We start from the raw sequence: 25,406 nt of genomic DNA, 5'->3' as shown, positions 1-25,406 counted from the left end.
AATTCCAGTTGCAAAAATAATTAATTCATTACCAGGGAGAGTGTTTTTTCCTGGTTCATTAAACAATTATGTATTCAGCATGATTGTAAGAGGTGCATATAATATCCCCCACTATCTATTCAAATGAAGTGGGCACCTTCTGAATGGATATATAAATAACTAGAAAAGGAAAGCTGAGGATTTGGTCAGGATTTCAGAATAAAACTGAAAGAAACGGCAGTGGTTTATCAATTAATCTCATGTATTTAGTCTATACCAGGTGAGTAAGCTGAGCCTGCAGTAAACACTCTCTGACCCTGTGTAGCACGTTGCAGGTAGCTAGAATGAGAGGATAAATTAATAGACCTGGTGGTGTTTGTCTGTGCAGGTTAAAATTCTCTGAGAGAAAGCATCTTTGAAAATGATAGGTAAGATTGGACAATTTGTGCTATTAAAATCTAGAACTTTAGTCATAATTCACAATGTTTTTTTTTACAATAATATGATTTAGAGATTCATAGTAAATTCTGTTCTAAAAGGGTTTTTATTGTTAGAGCTATTAACCTCATTAATATTTTTAGTGAAGTTTTATTTGTTGCATTGAAAGCAGTTTTAATTACTTTTGGTTTTTAATTTTCAAATTATTAATGGATAGATTGTGGAATGAGTATTTGATCATTTGGCACAATATGGCTTCCATCAAATAGCTCATTCTCAGTAATAAAAATGCTACAAGAGGCTACATTTTACTCAGATTCAGGAAATGTCCTTTTGGAGTGCCATAAGGCTGATTCATATAATAAAATACTTTTCCTCGCTGTAATTTAGGATCAAGTAGTTACTTAGTTCTGTGAATACCTAGCAGTCGCTATCAAACAGAATTTTAAAGTTAACTCTGTGCAACTAACAATGAAATGGAAGATGAATCGATTACATATTGAATGGAAGATTTTGTCATTGATAAATTCCAACCAAAATCTTTAGGAAAATTCCTGATTTATCAATCATCATTATTTTTTACTTTAACTGAATGTGACTGATGTATGCTTAGTCCACCTTGGTAGCTCATTGCTCACAGGAGGCTAAAGGAAGCTGGCCTCAGAGCAGGAGGAAGCTCACAGCACAAACCTAGGCCTGGGCGTGGCCACCGGGAGCTGCTGATAGCTAAGCCCAACTCACACCAGTTTCTTTTTTGGTAGTGGGAAGAAAAACACATATTATCCTGTTGTCACAAGATCTGTGACCTTATATGAAAAATGCAAGAAATTTTTCATTAAAAAAAAGATACTGAATTAGCCAGTGACCTAGATGTTTTCAGAACCTAGACTGGTTCTTTCTGTCAGTTGGAAAACCTCGGTGTCTGCATTAGCTTTTCACCACACTAGAGGGCAATCATGTTCTCCAAAGAAGTAGATGATTGATGTAAACCTAGTTCCAAATATTAACTCTTTAATAAAATCTTTTCTTTTACCAAAAACATTCAAGTGTTTATTCAATAAGCTGATGCCATACTTTACCCTAATGTATGAAAAGAGCTTGTGCAATTTTCAAGGAGAAAGGATGAAATGAGTGGCCATAATCTGAAAGTAGATACACGCCCTTGTTAATTATTCCCTGATGATTTTACTTCCCACTTTTATTACATTGTTATTATAATACCATTTATGTTACTTTGGGGATTTTGTAGTGGATAAAAAGTAGGAAAACGTCAATAGTAAAAGCAAAATTATTTAGCAGCAGAATATTTTAATGCTTAAAAATAAAAGGATAATTAAAGAAAATCATTGCTTGCTTCATCGATTTGAAATGTGCCTCGTGTTCAGAGCACATCTGAATATCGGAATCTCCACCTGCAGGGAACATGCAGGTTAGTGAGGAAAACAGGCAGGTATGTGATACTGAGGAGGTGTACCAAAAACTGACTGCTATTATTTTTCTCATCTTCTAAGTCTGTTTTTCTTTTCCATTTAAAGGTACATTTTTAACTCAAATCCAATGTGATTTCAATCTAATTTTATCAGATTTTAACAATTATTGAGCATCTCCTTGTAGTAGTTTTCTGTTTATTATAAAATCAATGTTAATTTTAATGAAGAAGAAATATGTAAATATAAACTACTTTGGGTATCATCAAAAGTGGGCTTTTTTAATGTATGTATTGATAGAATTATTTTTCTATTACATTTTATGTAACTCTAATCCATCTGTAAAATAGTATTGTCACACTACTGTGTTCCTCAAACTTTGATGTGCATGTGAATTACCTTCAATTTGGATTAAAATGCAAATTGTGATTCAATAGATCTGGCTTGAGGCAGACATTCTGTCTTCCTAACAAACTCCCAGATGATGCTGATTCTGACCACCAAACACATCAGCTTTAGGGATATGAAGTTGTAATATACAGATACCCCTCTTAGTAAGCTCTGGTCTTATGTCTTAACATTTTAAAATCCGTGGCAATCTTTACAAAATATTTCATTTCTGAACTCATATACCTAGGGATTTTATTACTCTGGGGATTATGTGTTCTGCATCATCATCTCTCTTAATTGGATTTTTTAAATTATATTTATATTGCAGGATTCAGCAGAAGACCTTCAAGAGAAATGTAGAAAATAAGAATTTGGCTCTCTGTGTGATTGTGTGTGTGTGTGTGTGTGTGTGTGTGTGTGTGTGAGAGAGAGAGAGAGAGAGAGAGAGAGAGAGAGAGAGAGAGAGAAAGAAAGAGAGATTCTGCCTAAGAAGAAATGAATGTGAATTGTGAATGCAGCTTGTGGCACAGTTGACAAGGATAATAAATCAATAATGCAAGCGTACTATTATTTGAAAACAGTGCGAAGAACAAAAAGTTCAACCCAGAAACTTTAATATGTGAGATAATGTGCAATTTGTGACCTCATTTATCATACAACTAATCCACCACAAATATTCAACATACTGAAGAAATTTAAACAAAAGACTGCTGTCTCAATATATCCTACATTTATTATCTACCAAATTATTCTAAGAGTATTTCTTCCTGAATACCATGTGAGAAAATTCTTAAGAATTTATTGAGTATAACTGTCTATTTGAAAAGAGTATGAGTGTTTTCTTGTACTGACTTAAGCCAACAAAGTACCTTCATTATTCAATTCTAACTAAGAAAGTCAACCCACAGATAAAAAAGGGATCTTCAAGGAATAGCATCAAAGACATAATTAGTCAGGTCTCCCATGCAAAGATTGGCAGCTATTGACCATGCAGCCATTACCGCTCTTCTAGAAGTGTTATGCTGCAAAACAATACAATACACAAAATGTCTCAAATTAAAAATGGAGCATTTCCCCTATAAGGCACTAAAAACAAGATCCCAGATAAAACTAGCTTCAGAGTTTGCAGAATATACTGTTGCTCAACATTAAGTTGGATTAAGTCTGAAAGTTAGCCATTCAGTTGCTGTTAATACTTCATTTCAGGGTCTCTCAGAAGCTGCGAAACTTTTCATTTTTGGAATTTCTTGTACATTGAAGGAAAGGAAGACACACTAAGACAGCATTACAAAAGTAATTCATGTTTTAAATGTTTAACTCTGGCAGTCAGATGTGGTTCTCTATATAACCTCATTTGGAGATAACAAAAATCTAAACTAGAGGGCCTCCAGCTCTTCCTAACTAGTCCTTTACACAACAATTTTCCTCCAATGGTGATTTCTTTCAAGAGTTTTTCTGATGTATTCATAAATTCCAGATTCTCTATGGGAAGTAACTGTTATTGATTGATTTAACCCTTGTATAGCACATATAACATGCAAGGCATTGTTCTAAGAACAAAGTTATAAGAAGTTTCCACATATTAACTTGGCAATAATCCTAAGAAGTAGGTTCTATTGCAGATAAGGAAACTGAGGCAGGGAAAGTTGAAGTATCTTACTCAAGGTCACACAGTTAGTCAGATCCAGAATCTGAGCCCAGGCCATGTGGCTTTGGAATCTGTGTTTTACCAATTCCTGCTAGTTTCATATCTGTTCCATGTTAGAGGTGCTCCCACTGTGGAGGTCACACCTGTGATATCACCATTTCATTTAACCAGAACTGAGATGGTCTTCTCCTTTCTGATCACAGACTCACCTTGAAGAGAAAATACTTCCAAATTGATGACTAGTTTTAATAGCTTACCTGGGGCTTATTCAAATAATTGCCATGATTTAGGCTTTGGGAGAAAGAGAGCTATGAGGCCATGTGGGTTGTAACGTGTGAGACACGTGGCGCTCTGCAGGCTCGGCACAGCATCAACTTCTGGTGTGAACACACTTTGATGACCAATTCCAGAAATAACATTGACTTAATCTCATCAGTCCCATCATGGTTAGCACGTTTCAAAATGGCTCCTTAACTACTTCCATAGACTGGAGATATTTGGTTTTAAAATTTTGTTGAATGAAATAAATTTACACATCCACATTTAATATAACTATTAGATATTATGTCAAGATTGTCTTCATCTTATTACCTCCAAAGCAGGCAGGCAGGCAGGCAGGAGAGAACTGTAGGAAGGTTCTGAGTCCCTTGTGAAACACTTTTAATTATCTTTTAATAAAGGAATCAGGCCCTGTCATTTGTCAAGGAGACATTTGTAGTAGTAAAACCTGTGTTTATAATAACCATTTTTATTAGTCATGATTAAAGACAACATTTTTTATACATTTGTTCTCACAAAACACTTTTATGTGAATGTAAAGGTTAATTAATGCATTTCAGCAATCATTTTCCTAGTCATCTGGAAATATAGCTTCTCTAGGAATTGTACTTAGAGAAGAAGCCACATATCATACTGTAAGATCATAACAAAAATATTTTAAGTTTTTTCTCGCTTGTTGTTGACCTCCAGAGTAAAATATTTAATACTCTGGAAAATTATAGGTTTCAAAATTTATTTTATGGCAAGAAATAGATAATTACAGTTCTCATAGAGCACATTAAAAATAATCTATTTTTAGAGAGCAAGAATATTGCCTAGGACTGAATTTTTTTTTTTACAAAGATTGTAAAGCAACGTCTGCAGGAGTGCCCATTTAGCAGCTATTCTTCTGGAATAATTGTATTTTGAAAGTTGGAGTTTGTACATTATCCATTAGTACAAGTATCTAACATAACAATAGATCATCAGGATAATGAATCTGTCCGTCTTTTAGTTGTATGTCTTTATATCAGAATAAAGAGAATTGAATGAAATTTATCTAAACCTAGTCCCACAAATACTTTTACAAGAGAACATGTTAAAGTGTAAATTAAATTTTTATTAGCATTCTACTCTGTCTTTTGGAAGATTTTTTTCCCTATGAAATGCAGCCATAAAGTTTACCTTCCATTAACGAAGCTGCTCACAGTAAACCTATTATAATAACAGTTTTCCAGTTTGGGATTCCTAGTGAGTAGCAACCTAACTCACATGAAACAACCCCAACTTATAATATATTGACTGTTACAAAACTGAGACCAGAAAATCCCATCATGACAGCACTATTATCATTTCCAGACTCTCAGGGGAAGAATATCAATCGTCTCAGGCACTGTTAGCGTAAATTTATTTCAGCCTCCCTGGGAGCCCTGCTTCAGAACATAATTATTTTTACTACTGCAGAGTTCTTTTTTATTTCTAACACAAATATCTATTGCTATTATTTAAGTATTAACAGCCTTATCTGAGAAATTCCAGTAATAATTGTTCAAACACATGAAAAATTACCAAAGCTGTTCTCATCTTCTGATGATGTATTACATGCTCCTGCACTCTCGTCACTTTAAAAATTATTTTTTCATTCTACTTCTGATAGTTTTTTTCATGTATAGTTTTTAAAAATGAGCAGGCGAGCATAAAAGACTAAAAAATGTTCAAAAGAAAAATTAGATCACATGATCTATCTATTTGGGACCTTGTCATGTTTAGAAAACATTCACCTGCTTCATCCTTTTTAATCTTCATATAATACCTCTGAGATGGGCATAGTATACAAGTTGTCTTATTCAAAGATTGGTAAATTTAAGCTCAAAGAATTTGTTCAGTGGCAAGCTTCAGAAGCAGGCTCGAAACACAGGTCTAATATATATTATAACACGATATATGTATTACATATAATAAAGTTGTGTCTATTATTTACCTATTAAATATTTATGTGTAATATATAAATATGTTATATCATGTATGTGCCTATTTCATATATATATGCATATTCACACAAAATAAGGTTTAGCATTCCCTCCGCCGATCTGTAATATAATATGCACAGTGAGAAAAACTACACACTAGTCATATTTGTCTTCAGTTTAAAGTCATTGATCATTAATGTCACTAACTAAATTAAAATAGATTTGAACTCCAACTTTGTTCTGAAACCTGTGCTAGGTATCATGAGAACAAAAATAAAAATGTTCCTTACCCTTGTTGATTTAGTCTTTTGGAGAAAAAAAATGATCTTGTACATATCAAAAAAGTTGAATAGTAATAATGGTAATTTAGAACTATAAATGGAACTCGCCGTTTTACTATTTCACCATTTTAACAATTTTATTATACTGCCCTGCAATATTACAAGATAATACATAATGATACACTAGTAACATCAACTAGGAAATACTAAGATCCACCAAAAGGCTGAAAAATTTAAATACTTAATGAATCCGTCAACCAATCTGTCCAGGGAATTCTTTAATTAAAATGCTTCCCAAATTTTACCGACAATCATCAGCATTTGAAGGGCTAGAACCCACCCCCATAGGTTCTCATTCTGTGAGTCTGAATTAGGTCCCATGGGTTTGCATTTCTAACAAGCTCCCAGGTGGTGCTGGTGAGGCTGATCCAGAACCACACTTGGAGCAAACCTAAAACAGCAGTGACCTGTAGGGTTCCCAAGCAGCAGGCCAGGACAGCATGTGAGTAACCTCCCCTGTGGAGCTCTGCAACAAGGCGTCAAGAGGTCAGAGCCTAAGTCCCCAACAGCTCTGCCCTCTGCACCAGCGCTGCTGGTGCTACGTAGAAGGAAGAGCACAGAAGGGATTCTGAGTTTTAGTCTTTATTCTGGCTGACTCATCTTGGTCAGGTCAATTTTCCTCTCTGTTCTTCTAATTCAGCATCTGTAAAACAGCCATGTGAACTGCTCTGTCCCTAACAGAAGGTCTTTGTCAGACTCAAGGAAACAAACGTGAAAAATGATTAGTGTATGTCAAGTAGTATATAAATGCAAGGAGTTGAGTTTTTAAATTATCATTAAATATAATATAAATACCTATGTGCATGCATTTAGAATTAGTGAAGAGGGAACAAGGAGCACAATCAGAAACTGAGTCATCTGCTGTTTGAAAAATACTTTCTAAGTAATGAAAGTGAAATAAAATGTTAATTGAGTCCCTCTGACAACAGCATCAGACATTTTGCAGTTCTTGTGATTTTAACCCACCTGGCCAGCCCTTCTCCCCCCTTAAAGAAGAGCCTTCTTCTTCTTAAATGAAGGTTGGCTCAGAAGAAGAAATTAACTCACCCAGCATTTTATTACAGTCAGTCCACACCCAACTTTTCCCCAACTCAATCTGCTTTAAGGAAAGGGTGGTAGGTGGTGGCCCAAGATGGCAGGCATCAAGCTTAGAGAATCTCTGGAAACAGGGGTACTTTCGGCAAGCACCCCGAAAAGTGAGAGGCCTGATAAGCCAGAGATAAAACTCAGTACTCTGCTTCTGGTTCATATCTACCCTTTGCTGGCACCACCTTGACACACTCTACCCTCTGAGTCTGCCTTCCTGAGATGGTGCAAGCTCTGCTTACACAAAGCAGCCCATGTCCAAAAGTGTCAAAGCTTGGTTTAAAGCCGCCTTTCAAAAGTTAAAAAAGAAGCATAAAGCCCTGTGCAATTAAAATAAAAAATCAGCTTGTCTGGGAACTCAAAAGAATGTAAAATCCTATGAATATTAAAAAGCAGTACCACAAGTTCCCCCAAAAAATGCTTAGGTCACTAACTGTTCCTGTTACAGGTAAGAGAGGGCTCCATGGATTAGAGGTGGGTGTGGGTATCCAGTGGACATGGATTTGAACCATGCTCCACTACTCACTGAGAATTCTTAAGCAAATGTATTAATCATTTTTATAATACAATTTTCTCAGTTATGAAATGGGAAAGTGATACCTAAATCACATGATTGTTATGGGTATTAAGTAAGGAATTGATTGTTAAGCATTTGGTAATCAAAAATATTAATCCCCTTCCCTGACTCCTTAGATGAATGATGAAAATACTAAACAAAATTTTAAAGTAAACATCTCAATTCTTATACTTCGTTAATTTCTACAGGTATTACAAATCTACTAGAAATTACTTGGAATTGAGGAAATTATTACTGCTCAATAATTCTTTGTGGTAGAGGGAGAGACAGTATCATATTTATGAGACAGCAGCCAATATAATATCTCCAAGGAAAAATCCATTCTGCATAATGCCACATTTAATAGTTAAGCATTTTATCTGGGTCATAGCACAACAAACAAGATGGATAATTAAAATAACAGTATATTATTCTTGCATATATTTCTCATCTCATGTTTCCCTATCATATTTTATATCTCATCCTACTTCAAATACATATATACCTTCAATAAAACTGAGCCTTCTTGCTTACCCAGGAAGGTTCATCATTCAGTAGGAACAAAAGATGACTTTAGAAGCATTAAAGCATAAAAGACTACACTGGGGTCTCTTGAATGCAGGTAAAAGAAAATTATATCACACACACACACATGCATGCGTGCATGCACGCACACACACACAGAGCCTCTTGTTCTTTCTTAACATCTTATCAACCCATCAGTTTCACTCCTTCCCCACATCACCTGACTGGGCACAATATCTCATTGCCACCTCCCAGTCTCCTCCCTGCCTGGCACCCTCCTGCTCTCCTGCTTCCACTTTCAACCCCCTTCCTTCAGCTAGATCTTTTCTTTCAGGGATTCTCCAGTTACTTTCTTACCTGGATCAATTTAGTCTTTCTTCTCTCCACCCATTAGAGGATGAACATGACAAGGACACTCGAGTCAAAAAATACAAACAGAATATTCCTTAGAAAAGTGTGGTGAGGAAAAAGATATGGATCCTTAGAGTTTAGCTCTATTCTCTCAGTCATACATGAAAGCAACACCTTTATAATCAATAGTATTTCAGGTACAAATCAATAATCTGTTATTGCTATTTTTTAAATCTATAAGGTGTCAGTAAAATGTAATTACTAGAGTAACAAAGATATCTCGTAAAATCAAATTAATATTCATCCAGCATCTGAGTTTACAAAGGTTTAAGGGAGGGTAACTACCAATACCAAAGCATTTTAAGCATTTTGTTTTGCCTCCAAAATATCAAATCATGTAAATGTATGGTACATAAACTAGGAATTATATTTACGACATAGCTACAGACATATTAAGAGAAATATGTGCTTATTTTTACAAGTATAGTATAGTTCTTTTCATATCAGATGCTGTTGATGATAATCTGCACATAAAAATACTCAATAGTTTTTCACATTTGTTAAGCCAAAAAATACAGACAATAAAATATGCTTCTACTTTCTCATAAACATGGAATAGCAACAAAGGAGGAGTTCTATATGAAAGCACTATTACAATTTAAACTCTCACAAGGTCATAATGTATTGTACTGAGCAGGAGAGTTCAGCTTCAAAAAAAAATGTAGACATTTCCCTTACTTATTTAAAAAAAAAAATCTAATGAGGTTCTAGAACGCTGAGCCAAAGCATAAAGGTGGAGATAAAAGAACTGCATGTCTTCTGAACCAAAGCCTTGGTTGATGATTTAAAAAAAAAAAAAAGGTTTTGTGGTAGAACAAATAAAGATAAATGAAATTCAGTATTTAGGATGAAACCTTTGTCTAACTTCAGTAACAACATTGAAGAAATATTGAATTAAGCCGCTTTGAAGAATCCGATTCCATTTGTTGAAATTTTTCTGAGAATGAATTTTTTTAAAAGACAGTGTACACAGTTACAGTGTGTATTGGTTATGGATTGTGGCAAGCTATATTACAACTTACCCAAGACGAGAAATAAGGAAAAAAGCCACTTGAAAGGAATACTGGACTTTGTATTCAGCTTGCATAGCTGAAAAGAATAAAAACCTGTCCATTTAAACTCATTGCAAAATCACTCCTACAAATACCAAAGGGCCATGAAGTTATTCTATACAGGAAATTATGCATTTTATCCCTTTTGATAAATTTTTGAAGTGAACTATGAATACATAGGGTGAGGATAGCCAGCTAAGAAGTCAAAGAAGATTTCTCAGATTTGCTGTTTGGAAGGATCATGGTCTCCACAAAACTAACAATAGCAGGCTTTCCAAGTCAACCTTGAATCCGGCTTTCCTTGATCTTTTCTTCTTGTGCACTCTCACAAGTTTACTATCTAACAATGAATTTGGCAATTAGCCACATATCATCTTGTAGCAATATTTGTTACCTTTTCCCTTATTATTTATCCTTCAACTACTCTGCTTGAGCCACCTACAAGTCACATGTCCCATGCACTTTTTCCCATTTAATTTTTATAGCACTTTGAGACATGTTTCATTATTCCTACTTGACAGGAAAGAAATACGGAGCCATGGAAAGTTGAATGACTTGTTCCTGATCACAAATGTTGGCCAGGGAAGAGCCAAGTTTCAAATCTAGTGCTCTCTCCACTGCACTTCAGATTCCTCATTTTGAACTATTTTTTATTTTTTGCACTGTAGACTTTTTTTTTCTCTTATACCCAACTATGCTGATGACTTCTTTTAGGTTAGAAACTTGTTTCACTTACTTTGTCTGTCTTTGGATCACTGCAGTATTGGCCAACATGTATTGGGTACTTACTGGGTCAAGTACTGTGACTGTGCCAAATATCTTATAGGAGGATTATCATCCTCATTTTTACAGGTGATAAAGAAAAGGAGGTAAAGTCACACACAGCCAACAACAGTGGGAGCACCAGGATTTGCAACAAATCAGTCTGACCCAAGTTGACTTTATTAACCACTGTACATGCAGTCTTCTTAGACATAGTAAAAGCCCTAATTGTGTTTGGCGATTTGATTTTTTATGATGGAATAAGTAAGAGAAGCAGGGAGAATTATAAGAAATAAGGCTCCACAACACTTGGCTATAGCAATGCCCCTTAAAACTTCAAAAGGCCACCCAAAGAATAAAGATCAATTTGGAGAAATTAATGCTTATTAGCAATGTCTTGTATCAGTACAGCACTTCAGTTTCTCAATACATTACCTAACTCAGTCCTTACAACAATATCCTATCCCCATTTTGTGGATAAATAAACTCATGTTCAGAAGGTTGAATAAATTACCTAAGGTTGAATAGTTCCAGACCTAGAGCTCGAATCTTCAATTTCTCTTATTCTTCCCCTTACCCTGGGATAACTAACATTCACTCACTAGTATTGGAGCTAAAATAAGCAAGAGAACACATAAATGAATACAAAGGAAACATTCACCTGCTTCTCTTTCTTCTTACATAGAGAAGGCTGATTATCTGCTGTCGTGAAGTTTGCCTTTTGAAGGATAGAAATGAGAAGACTTTCCTAAATTTTGTCTCTACACCAAGAAATTACAGTGGTACCACCAAGTAGTGCCACTTTCAAACTATCAGTGCAGCTGTGTGGTAAGGGCCACGAAAGAGAAAAGACCTCTTCAAAGTGCACAGAAATACCAGTTTGTAGCATAATATAAAGAAATTTAGTGGAGAGGAGAGTTGACCTCAATCTGGCTCCAACATCTTGGCTCTTAACCTCTACCCTATACTTCTTCTTTATGGGGAAGCCAACTGGGCCACTGGAAGATTCAGTAGCTACCATTTGCACCTGAGGGACAGCCCCTCCCTGCTTAGCAGCCAGTGAATTTGCATTTATGGAACACCTGCTAACTGCAACACATAATACAGCAAACGTTAAAGGAGATGCCTTCCATTGCCCTCAAGAAACTTAAGTATAGTTGCAAAGAAATGATTAGCAGAAAACAAAGCCATAGAGGAGTAAGGGCTTAGGTCTGTGAAACAAGCCTGGAAAATAAACTTGTTCTCGGAAAAAAAAAAAAAGAAAAGAAAGAAAAGAAAAGAAACTCCAAGGCCCTTGTGATGGAAACCACTAAGTTTGCTTCACTTCTGTGTTTAGGAAGATACAAATCCAGTCTTAATAATCTCAGGGCCACAACCACTAGAGACATTTAGGAATTGTCACCACATTCTAGTCTATATATCCTCAGCCTGGCTCTTCCTATTATTATTTGGCAAAATATTTGAAGATATGAGCAATGTTTAAAACCATGAATCCCACTTTTTTACAAGTAATATTTAAGCTGAGCAAACCAGAGAAAATAGGACACAAAGGAGAGCCAACGTTCTGCCTTTATGTATTATGTATTCCCAAGTTGTGAGTTTGGTTTATCAGCAATTTATCATGCCAAATTCCAAGTTATATTTATCTATGCAGATCAAACACTTCATTCTATTTTTGCCTTCATTTTTTATTGGGTATGTTTATGACCAAGTCATATGGTATTTTCTGTGACAGATAAAATACACAGGTTATTCCAATGAGACTCAGCCAGTCATGTCAACATGTAGTCCTTCTCATGTCTTAAGAATGAGTCTCAGGAATTCAAAGGGAGTTCCAGATGGCATCCAAAAAGTTTATACTTTATGCTTCACTTATTCTGCCTAACAGTAGAAAATGACTATTTGAAGCCAAAAATAGATCTTGCACATAGTATGTAGAAGAGTAGAAATTGTCCTGATAGTTTAACAATTTGAAATTCAAGACATTAATTGCTTTACGGAGCATTTGTCACATCACATATAATATTTTATACCTATCATATAGATAGTTGTTATGAAATACAAAGAAATTATTCATTCTGTCTAACTGAGACTTTGTATCCTTGACCAATATCCATTCTCCCACCTCCACTCTAGCCCCTGGAAACCACCATTCTACTCTCTACTTCTATGAGTTCTGCTTTTAGTGAGAGCATACTGTATTTGTCTTTCTGTTTCTGGCTTATTTCACTTGACACAATGTCCTTTAGGCCTATCCATGTTGTCACAAATGACAGAATTTCCTTCTTCAGGCTGAATAGTATTCCATTGTGTATATGTAGCACATTTTCTTTATTAACTCATCTGTTAATGGACACTCAGATTGATTCCATATCTTGGCTATTGTGAATAATGATGTAGTGAACATGGGAGTGCAGATATCTTTTTGATTCTTTTTTTGGATACATACCCAGTAGTGGGACTGCTGGATCATCTAGAAGTTCTACTTTTTTATTTTTATTTTTTAATTTTTTGAGACAGAGCCTTGTTCTGTCACCCAGGCTGGAGGGCAGTGGCACCATCTCGGCTCACGGCACCATCTGCCTTCTGGGTTCAAGTGATTTTCCTGCCTCAGCCTCCTGAGTAGCTGGGATTACAGGCATGCGCCACCGTGTCTGGCTAATTTTTGTATTTTTAGTACAGACAGGGTTTCAACACATTGTTTAGGCTGGTCTTGAACTCCTGACCTCAAGTGATCCATCCACCTCAGCCTCCCAAAGTGCTGGGGTTACAGGCATGAGCCAATGCGCCTGGCCTAGCAGTTCTCTTTTTAATTTTTTGAGAAGCCTCCATACCCCTTTCCATAATGACTCTACGAGTTTACATTCCACCAGCAGTGCACAAGGATTCTTTTTTCCACATTCTGGCTAACCAATCTCCTGTCTTTTTGAGAATAGACATTTCAACAGGTGTGAGATGATATCTAATTGTGGTTTTGATTTGTATTTCCCTGATGATTCGTGATCTTGTGCCTTTTTTCATATAACTACTGGTCATTTATATGTCTTCCTTTGAGGACTGTGTATTCAGGAGAAAATAACCACTTCTTAGAGGAGCTTTTATTTCAAAGTATCCAGAAAAAAAAAAAAGAAAATTTATCGTAGACTAAGTTGTCTTTTATATTTTGACCCTGTTTGTGACATAAACTGCATGACACAAAAGTGACTGGAATGCAGAGGCTTCAGGAGGATTACTTACTTGCACTGCATATTGCTTAGGTTCTTTGCAGAAAATTATACTAATTATCAAGGATATGATTTGATAAAACCAATTTCAGAAAATGAGTCTACATTGCAAAGCTTGAGGAAGTAACATTTGAGTTCCAAAACAAAAAAGCAATTTTCAGTTTAATATCTAGGTTAACCCGAAATATTTCTTTCACCCTATTTAGCTGCCTCTAAGATGGATGTTGAAGATAATTACACTGTGGAAACAACAGTACGATGCTTCACATTCATCTCACAGGCTTTGTTATCCTCTCATACTGCCAGAGCTACTCCAAAACAAAATCACTGTAACCTTTTGTGTAACATCAGGTAGTTTTAAACCTTGACACTATTATTTTCTATTTATATACAGTAGATTTTTTATTTTGTAAGTATAAAATATAACAATTTTTTTGAGACAGAGTCTTCTTTGTCACCAGGCTGGAGTGCAGTGACGTGATCTCAGCTCACTGCAACCTCCACCTCCTGAGTTCAAGCGATTCTTCTGCCTGAGCCTCCTGAGCAGCTGGAACTACAGGCGTGTGCCACCATGCCCAGCTAATTTTTGTATTTTTAGTAGAGATGGGGTTTCACCATGTTGGCCAGGATGGTCTCAACCTCTTGACCTCGTGATCCGCCTGTCTCAGCCTCCCAAAGTGCTGGGATTACAGGTGTGAGCCACCACACCCAGCCAACATATTTTATAAAATAGAATATATTGATTCTATTCTCTTTGACACAAAGTGACCATAGGACATATTACTTAAGTATTACTAGCCAAATCATGGGGCTTATTGTCATTCAGGTGGAAACTCTTACCTGGCTGTTGGTTTTTATTCACTGCACCATTTATGTAAGCCAAACTAATGCTGCAAACTGTGCAAACAATGCACAGTGCTTGAATGAGTGGCTAAAATAAAGCTCTAATGAATGTGATTTGAAAAATCCAGCCTTTAGGACACAATTAAGTAATGCTACACACTGCGTATTTTACAAAATTTTGTTGAAGGACACTTGGATATTCTTTTTAGTACTATGGAAGGAAGCAAAATTTTGGCTCCTATATGCAACTTTTATGACTTTTGCCTGAAATAGTTATCTTTCATTAATTATTTAGATATCATTCATTTCCTAAGGCAACATTCAGGGAGACTACCTTAAGTACAATTTGTACACTACCCAGATAAGAATTCTGTTTTGGTCGAACATTAGTAAATAGTAATTGGCAATAACACCAAGTTAAAATATTTATTTCACAGTTGATGTTAATAACTATTACACATAAAGTGAATTTTATAAGACATACTCAGATCTAAAACAGCAATATGGAGCTCTTCAAATGCACTGAAACTTCACACCAGCCCAAAGAAGTCGAGGTTTTTATGCAAACTCTTCAAGAAATATGCTCTGAACTTTTAACTTCTCAGATTGTTAGAGGAATGAAATCATGATATAACTAATAGGTTTGTGGTACAAATTGCTGCTGCTTAATCTGACTCTATGTCTTCCCAATGTTCTATATAAATTAGCATATTTCATTATCTGAAGACAGTCAACCCAATCCCACGGTGACAGCTCTAGGATTCCTTTTGAGTTCATTAAGTCTGTATTCTCAGTCTCCAAACTTCTGGTTAATTCAAACGGAAAAGTCAACTGGCCCATGAACTGAAATAAAGTCATCTGAATTTTTTTCTTATTTTGCAGTGTGATAAAAGTCTTGCACTTTTTATTTCTGAAAGTTCCTGCTTTCACTGAGAACATAATAGCCAATCCACCGTTATGTAGTCTTATATACAAAGTCATAGTCAGGCTAAATTCAAAAACCTATGTGAGACAGGAGCCAGGGTTTATTTTCTGGAGAAAAACCACACATTACAACACAGTGAACAATGAAGCCAGAATCCTTATCACTGACGACCAAAACATTTGTGACTCTGGACATCGGCCTCACAAATGCAATAATCATTCTGCATAGAAAGTGAGCTTTGCTAATTAAAAATGGATGCAAAATATTTTTCTACTCTTCAGCCAAGAATTAAAAAGTAATCGGGAGAAATTTAAATCACTTGGGTGCTACATTGGGCCATTTTGGAGAAACAATTCAGAGAACGTCATCGCAGCCTCAAATTGCTGCTCAGGAGCATCCCAGCTCAGAAGACTGCAGGAAGGGAAGAGCACAGTCATTCACTGTCCTTAACCAGATGAACAGACTGTCTATTTTTTTACCCTGGCTTTGTCTCATGTAAGTCCCAATCAATCTAGCTATCATTTTAGGTTTTTATTACCTGGTAGTATACAGGGGCTTGGGGGGAAAAAAACCCCTCAATACTCAAAATTAGACTTGGTGATAAAAATCCTGACACATACACAGAATAAAGGGCTTTCATTACTCCTTTAAACCACAGCCATTTGGTCTCCAACAAGGACTGTAAAAATTTCTTTCATCAGAGGAAAGAAAAAAAGGACAAGAGACTCCATGATGTAGCAGATCTCTCATTAAACACAGCAGGAGCTTTAACTGGAATCAAGAGTAAGTTGAGGTCCCAGGTTGGAACAATTTACTGCTTCTATTACAGTTTTGATCACAAGGACTGATTCATGTCATCTAGTTCCTTTTCCTTGTCACTATCGCTGGTGCCAAGAATATATCAAATTGAAATTTAAGACCCTCATATGTTTCTGTATAACCCAGTGATGCGTTGTACTGCTTTGACCTTCTTAAATGTCCCTTTATTTGATTTGCTATCTATTCCTATAGAAAAACTATAATGCTTTGGTTGGACAAAATATTAATCTTTCAAAACCCCCCTGGCTTAGGAAACCATAATTTTTGTAGACAGAGATGGGTAAAATGTGAACTGAATCTAATTTTATTCTAAAGCAATTAGCATTACATCATCACAGCAGAAATATCTAGAACATTACCTCATGTCAGTGATCTTCTGAGATGTTAAAAGGGTCTTTAAAAATCTGAGTTATTTCTTTTTCTTTTCAAATGTTACATCATTAATTACATACTCATCAACCTAAATATTTTATGCTCCAAATTTGAGCCAATGTAGTATGTAAGAAGTGTTTGAAATGAAATTACTTTCGTCTATTTTGTCTTAAAAGAAGAATATCACAGGGATGGACCTCCCAAAAGGATTTTTAAATGGGATTACATATCTGCCTTTTAAAAAAATAATCTGAGCTTGAGTTGTAGTGCCCCAAAGTAAACAAACTTCCAAATACACACAATATGATCAGAATTGAGTTAAAATTATCATCAGGGGCTTAATTTCTGAAATTAAAAAGGAAATGTTATTTCCTTATGAAAAAGAAAAAAAAGAACCAAAAATAAACTACAAGGTAGCTATTTCTGTCTCTGTTAAGACTTAGGTAATGGAAAGAGAAAAGGGAGGACAGAGTTAGGGAAGGAGCAGTGTTTAGCAATTGTGGGTGCAATGCTCAGGTCTTTCTAGAACCCATTAACAGAGATCCCTATTTCTCCCATTAACTGCTGTCCTTTTAAATCCAGGCACCAGCTCTGAGGACTGCAAGGTCCATAGCTAGTGCCCCTTACCAGGTATTAAAGACGCCACTGCCCGGAAATGACAGGTTTTGTGGGTTTTTTTGGGTTTTTTTGTTTTTTCCTGAGGAAAGGGGTGCTTTCTGCCACTGAATATATAAATCGGTAAGCTTCAAAAAAGTGTTTTTGTCATTTCTATCAGAAACTGTGTAAATCAAATTGCTGTAAAACCAAGGCCAAGAGACATCTATCCTGCATTCTATAACATCTGATTTTATCCTTTACTTTATCCCCAGGCACTTTTCAAAAGGAAAAAATGAGGTTGAATTTAAATGGAGTATTTAGGACATGCCAAGAAAACCTCCCACTAGACTAACATGATTGCAGGGAAAACAAGAGAAAGGAAAAGTGGCAAGGGAATGTGATAACAGACCCTGGGCACTCGTCAGCAGGGCCGTCCTGAACACAAGACCGTGGTCAGCCATCTGGTCCCATGAATGACGTTTTCCTTATGGTCATTAAGAACACCAGTGGGTCAGGACAAAAACAAGTATTCCTGTCAGGGATTATGACACGTTTTCTCCCAAAGTAGTATATTAATGACATTTCCAGAGCATTCTTTACCCTCTTTTATATGTGATCAGGAAGTCTAATACACACTGCTACTTCTTTTACCCACAGCATTAGCCAAAACTAAGGTGTCAAATAAAATTTTGCCTAGGATGAATAAACAGAAGCAATTTTTATGATACTGTACTATCAATTCCAAATTAAATAACAAAATGATAAGTGTTTAAATTCATATTCATGATTATTCCCGCACAAGCCAGAAAAAATCTAAGAAGAGTCTTTCATGAGTTAATCCCACTTTTCAAAGGGTTCAGTGGCTCCAAATTCAGTTACTGTTTCCTATCAGTTCTTCTTTCATTAAGTATCTTCCCATTTTTTCTCTTTGCACTACCATTTCCCTTAGCCATGTAACATAACCTGCTGTGCTTTATGCATTTGTGTCTTAAGTTTGCTTCCTGATAACATATCTTTCCAGCAATGCCATCTGGGGAGTTTGCGCAACTTCACCACGTTAGGAAGAAACCCCTGTTCCTTTGCTGCAGGGAAGCAATCGGGATTTGCCTGGGCTGTGGTTGCAGCTGGCTTTTAAGGATCTCCCTAAAATGCAAGCAACTTATCAATGAGAACTGATGCAATGGCTGTCACTGGATAGAGTCATGCTATGTGGAGTCATAGACTTTGATACAAATAACACTAAAAACAAGAATGTTATTAAAGGAATCACCCACAGAGGTTAACTAGGTTTTGTCCCCAGACCACCTCGAACAGGAAAGAACATCTTTATCATCATTTTCTTAGTTTTAGCTGCTATAACAAAGTACCATAGACCAGGTGGCTTATAAATAACAGAAATTTGTTTTTCACAGTTTTGGATACTGGAAGTCCACGATCAGGCTGCCAGGATAATCAGATACTAGTTAGGGCCCTCTTTGGGTTTCCAGACTGCCAACTTCTAGTTGCATTTTAATGTTGCAGAAAGAGATTGATACAGCTCTCTGGTCTCTTCTTATAAGGACACCAATCCCATTCATGAAGGCTTCGCCTACATAAACTAATTACTCACCAAAGATCCCACCTCCAAATACTATCACGCTGGGAATTAGATTTCAAATACAAATTGTGGGGGGACACAAATGTTTAGTCCATAATAGTAATAATTACTCATTACACATAGGGCTCTAAATGTGCTAGAGTCTGACAATTTTTACACTCACCTCTCTTTATTAGCTTGTCAAGCATAATTAGAGCAGTGGCCTTACTGAAAATTATTGAATTTCATTTCCTTAGGACAGATGTTGAGGAGTTTTTTCTTCACTAAAAATTCATGTTCTGCTACAGCTTTCATCTGTTACTACTTTGTGAGATGGAAAATCTTTTATTTTATTTTTATGTTTGGATTGACTCTTCTTAGTAAAGTCAGCATGTAATATGCTTCATGTGCCTCTAATATGTGCTAATTTTGCAAAATATTTTGGATACCAGATTGCATTTCTCTTCCAAAAAAGGTACCAGCCTACAAAGCCTTGCTGTTATTGTTCTCAATTAGTTCATGGAATTAAATGTATTAAATCACCAAATGTTTTATCCTCTGGCAGATATAATGATTCTCACTGAACATCCATATAAATCTAGATCTGCCTGGGCCTTTATAGTGACACAATTTCATTAACCGAATAAACAAATGATACAAAGAATTTTGGCTTAGCCTTGTAAAATTCCAAAGGTGTTCAATAAAATGTCTCAGAATGGGTGTTCCAGGACTTTTATGGCACAAGACAAAATGTAATTCCTATTTTAAGAAAATAAGCTAAATAGTGAGGAGATTCTTTTAGCAGAGCCTCAGGATGTGTTAGGTTGAATCACAGGCAAATGATATTTGATCTTTGCACCTGTTAACACATTGAACCTCATCCTAAAAAAGTAGAGCTAGAATAAAGCCTTCTGGCAGTTTTAAAATAGATTGATTTATGTCAGTTTACTCAGAAGCTTCAGTGTTTCCACTGGCTACATGTGACTTTCGCCTCTGTGGGGCTATATCTTCATTTGCAAAATTGGTGGTGAGATATGTGGACAGTTAACTAAATAATCTCTTAGAATGATTCTAATATCTGTGGATCTAAAGCATCCAAGTGTTGAATATGTTTCTTTCTGGCCAAAAAAACTTGCACCTGTCAATAATGCCCAAACTCATCTTCTGAGAATGCCCTTTCCCAAGATACCCACTCTCCCCTGGGTTATATTATAGTAATGATTGGAAGTCCCTGCCAAGAGGCAACTGTTAACCTGTGAGGTCTATATTTTAGGCCACAGCCATCTGTTTATACTTTCTCACAAGTTAGTGCACAGTATATGTCTCGTTTTCTTCCATTTTCCTTAATTTATTAATTTTACTAATTGAATAATCAGCAAAAGTAAGAAAATTTCACCTCCTTACCCCCACCTGGTAGTTTGGCCTGATGACAACTGACAGTGATGAGATAATTCACCAAGCTTACCTGGGCAGGAGGCCTCCTAGAGGAAAAATGAGAAAATGAAATTTGAAAGGGGAGTGAAGGACTAAGGAGGTGACAGTCTGGACTCCTGCAACTGTTTGGCAAGGTTGGCACCGAAGATGAGTTGCAAGGGAAGGAAGGAGATCCTTATCAGTTTAATCAGATCTCAGATCCAGGGCTTTGAGAAAGAAAGAGACAAAGAACTTAAAACAGAGGCTGCCATTTGACCCTGCAATTCCATTATTTGGTATATAATAAATCATTTTACTAAAAAGACACATGCATTAGTATGTTCATGGCAGCACTATTCACGACAGCTAAGACATGGAATCAAACTAGGTGCCCATCAGTGGTAGATTGGACAAAGAAAATGTGGTAAACATACAGCATGCAATACAACACGGCCATAAGAAAAAATAAAATCATGACCTTTGCTGCAACATGGATGCAGTTGGGACCCATAATCTTAAGTGAATTAACACAGGAAGAGAAAACCAAATACAGCCTGTTCTCACTTATAAGTGGGAGCTAAACACTGAACATGGGCAGAAACATGAGAACAATAAACACTGCAGACTAGTAGAGGGAGGAAGGAAAGAGGTTTGTAAAACTACTATCAGGTACTATGCTCAATCCCCAGGTGACGAGATCTGTAACCTAAACATCAGCATCGTATGATATTCCCATGTAAAAAGACTGCACATATACCCCTTGTATCCAAAATAAAACTTGAAATTAAAAAAAAAAAGGGGGTGGGAGGCTGGGCATGGAGGCTCACACCTGCAATCCCAGCACTTTGGGTGGCTAAGGTAGGTGGATTGTTTGAGCTCAGGAATTCGAGATCAGCCTGAGCAACCTGGAGAAACTCTGTCTCTACAAAAAATACAAAAGTTAGCCAGGCATGGTAGAGCACACCTTAGTCCCAGCTACTAGGGCAGCTGAGAGGGGAAGATCACTTGCGCCAAGGAGGTGGAGGTTGCAGTAAGCTGAGATCACACCACTGCACTACAGCCTGGGTGAGCAACTCTGTCTGAGAGAGGGATAAGAGGAGAGAGGGAGAGAGAGGGAAAAAAAGAAAAGAGGGACAGATAAGAAAATGCACTTGGAGATTAAGAGAAAGCAGCAACATAGGACCCTGGATAATGTATCTGCTTAAAAACTATCCTGATGAGTTCTCTGACTATCCCCAAATGAGTACGTGGCAATTCAGGCTGAACCAATAGAGGAACCCTCTGGAATCTTATGTACAATAGATATGCATGTGTATTTACTAGAATGAGCCTCTCTCTCTGGTAATCATGTCTATTTCCACTAATACCATCTGTTTCCTCTCTCTCCCTCCTATCCTGCTGGATCTTAATTCCTTTGACCTTCCCTTGTTTTTCTAACTCCCTTTCTTTCCCTTGTTATTTAACCTGCTATACTATGCAATTTATGTCCTCTGCAATAAGGAATATGCACTTCAGAGTTCTGTGACATCTTGCATTCATTTATATTTAGTGAAAGAAGGCAAAGGAGTCTACCTGGCAATATTCACTCTACAGGAGGCTATAATTATTATTGAAATTAAAGAAAGCAGTAAAGGGAAATTCAGAAAAAAAATGAAATATACTAATCTTCAGCTTTTCATTTCAGCCTACAAGGAAAAAATGAAGGAGCTGTCCATGCTGTCACTGATCTGCTCCTGCTTTTACCCAGAACCTCGCAACATCAACATCTATACTTATGATGGTGAGTTACCTACGATAGACCTGCCCCTGCCAGCTAGATCATCTGGAAAGCTTGATGTATGTTTGCTTCTCACAGCTCCCAATGTAATTAAATCAATATTTTGTAGATCTCACTATTGACTTGCTGTGTCTACGTATTGTGTCCAATTGATTGTCTGTTGCTCAAAACGGTTTGAATTTGGTGATAATAACAACACATCAATGTCAGTTAAAGAAATGTGGATGGACTCTTACTAACAGCTACATCCAGCATATCAACATCCACAATATGCCTAAGGCCTTCCTTTGCAAATATTATAATAGGCTAAGCCATAATTAGAGCAGATCAAAATTTGTAAGAAAATGCTTTAAACTTAGAAAACTCAAGGGAAAGTATCAACAACCATCACTGTTTTTGCTTTATTGTAGTCTTTATAAAGTTTCTGTATTTTGTACATACATGTCAAGAAGCTAAGGATAATAACAATAATAATTGACTCAACAAATAAAACTGACTTACCACTGCGGCCCTAGATAAAGAGGGTCTGAAAAGAAAAGCCTAAAGAATTAGCATGACAATTAACATTATCGAAGTGCAACTCTTTAGGTTTGATTTATCCTGATTCATTTTGCTTACTTTGGCTCTGCCACAATTCACATGACCTTGGGCAAATAGATACGTAGATTCTCTGAGTCTCATTTAAATCTGGCATCTTCCTCCCGGGTTGTTGTGAGGTTTGAATAGTTTAATATAAGTCAAATACTCAAAACCAAGCCTAGCTCATTATATCACTCTACAATGATAGCTATCATTATCGACGTCATCCTTACCTAATTCAGTCAATTTAACTAAAATAGTTCATACAGTTAGATGTATCCTGGATATCCCTAAGGCATATTTTGCTACCTCTCAGACTCACTATTATTTTTCCTTTCCACATATGTAAACAAAGACATTAAAGACAAGACAAACACACTTTGTGGCAGTTAACCCGTTCTGTGCCTTTAAAACCTATTCGAGGACTCAAAGGCATTTTCCTTCTAACGTTATTCCATCATGGCACAAGCATCATAAATGCTAATTAACTGTTTCATAAGGAAATGTCCTCCATGTGAAAGGATTTGTGTTTCCAAACACAATACTCATTAGAATGCAGGGCCAATGCCTACTTTGTACAAATTCATTTGGTCAACAAATAAATTAGATCTTTATTATTTGCTGGATGTAGCTGTGATGAAGGATCCAGCAACGTTTCTTATGAGACTCTAGTGTTGAACTACGAGTTGTCCCTAAGGATCCAGATTTCAATACGGCAGAGTCCTCACCTACAAAGAATTCAGGGCTTAGTAAGAGTCTTATGCAAATGACCAGTAGAAAACAGAGTGGTTAGGACAAAGGAGGCAGGGATGGTTTTTGCTGGGTTAGGGATTGAAAAAAGGGGAAGAAAAAAATGTGAAGTTATGTGTGACCTGAGTCTTGAAATAAGCTGTTTTTATTTGCCTGTGCTCTCTTATAATCCTTTTCTATAGGCTTCCATAATGTTTATTAAGTTGTATTTAAAGTTGAAGTTGAATAGACAAATCAACACTGCTTGTAAACTGAGCTTCCTCAAAGAGTCCATAGAGAATCTCAAGTCTCTGAAGTCTTTAACTTGACCTGATATTTCTATGTTAGATAATAATGTGACTTGTTTATTGCAGGCAAACATTATAACAAGAAATTACTATTATTATTATCATTAATTATTTGTAAGCACTAAGTATTATGGTTTGTGCTTTGCATTCAGCATCCTTTATCTTTTAATCTTTACAGCCAACTTAGGAGGAAGGTACTCTTTTTACTTCCATCTTTTAAATGAGGAAATAAAAGCATAAAGAAGTTAATTAACTTACCCAGTGTCACACAGCTATTAAGAGATGCTCACTATTTGGATGCAAGTATAGGCCGTTCTAATTCCAGAGCCTCTAGCCTAAGCCATTTAAAACCCCATCACCTTATCAAATAAACTGTTTTTATTTGCCCGTGTTCTCTTATAATCCTTTGCCAAAGGCTAACAAAATGTTTATAGAATTGTATTTAAAATTTAAGTATAATCTTGGATGCCATCAGGAAAATGAAAAACATTTTTACATTTATGAAGGAAAAACCCCACATTATTTCCAGTGTACTTATTGCATTAGTTTTATCTAGACTATCTATTAGCAGCTAAGCATATGAGGTCAATCCCTCCAGCCTGGGATTTGACTTGACTACAGCCTCTAACCAGGCTGCTAAAAGAACATTAATGGGAACGTAACCTGCACATCAAGAGCCTGGAGACCTGGCTGGCTTGGTTGCCACAATTTTAAAAAGACAGTAATAAATTAGGGAGCACTTAGAGGTTAAGAAATAATATGGTGGTAGAGATGTAGAAACAGTGTTATTCTAGGGCACTTGAAGATGTTTTAGCCCAGGGGAAAAACTTGAAACGGAACCAAACTGTTTTCAAATACTTGAAAGATGGTGGTGCACCGCAGAGAATGGCCTAATCATGGGTAGCTTCAGATTTCAAACAAGGATCAGTGAGCTAAAACCAGAGAGACAGAGTTCAGGGCTCAAAGAATGCTCATCTGAAATCGAGGGCTGACCAACGAGGTTCTTTTAAAAATCATTACATTTTACTAAATTGTGAGTTCTAGCTATTATAAATATCCTAGCAGGTGCTAGCTATCATCTTTTCTATTATAAATTATACTATTTCATAGTATAATTTATATTCTGCAGATCTAAAACATAAGGGCCTGATAATCTACTTATCTTTAATACGTAAGCCACTGATAGAAAAAAACGGCTAACCATTCTTCAGTTCTTTTGTTTAATTGGCAAATAAAAATTATATCTATTTGTGGTGTACAGCGTGTTTCAAAAGGTATACATTAGGGAATGCCTAAGTCAAGCAAATTCACATATGCATTACCTCACACACCTATCATTTATCTGTGATGAGAACAAAAACTCTACTCTTTCAGTGATTTTCACGAACACAGTACATTATT

At 36.3% G+C, this 25,406-nt stretch overlaps 1 protein-coding gene across 2 annotated transcripts in view; it reads left to right on the top strand.

Moving 5' to 3' along the window:
* The window catches only part of STMN2 (stathmin 2), a 55,008-nt gene that overhangs the window by 3,433 nt on the left and 26,169 nt on the right, over nt 1-25,406 (top strand). Inside the window, exons 1-3 of one of the 2 annotated variants that reach the window (XM_017521878.2) lie at nt 6,848-6,853; nt 16,931-16,934; nt 22,297-22,392. In XM_017521878.2, coding sequence (XP_017377367.1) covers nt 16,931-16,934; nt 22,297-22,392 — 100 coding nt within the window. In that variant the 5' untranslated portion in view covers nt 6,848-6,853. Of the gene's footprint in view, nt 1-6,847; nt 6,854-16,930; nt 16,935-22,296; nt 22,393-25,406 lie in introns of those variants that run through there. The other variant, XM_017521877.1, reaches the window with a different exon arrangement.

The sequence above is a fragment of the Cebus imitator genome, unplaced genomic scaffold (assembly GCF_001604975.1).
Source record: "Cebus imitator isolate Cc_AM_T3 unplaced genomic scaffold, Cebus_imitator-1.0 Scaffold22, whole genome shotgun sequence".
In the NCBI taxonomy this organism is placed as follows: Eukaryota; Metazoa; Chordata; class Mammalia; order Primates; family Cebidae; genus Cebus; species Cebus imitator.
The sequence above is the reverse complement of the archived record's forward strand: the minus strand, read 5'-3'. Positions and strand labels throughout refer to the sequence as shown.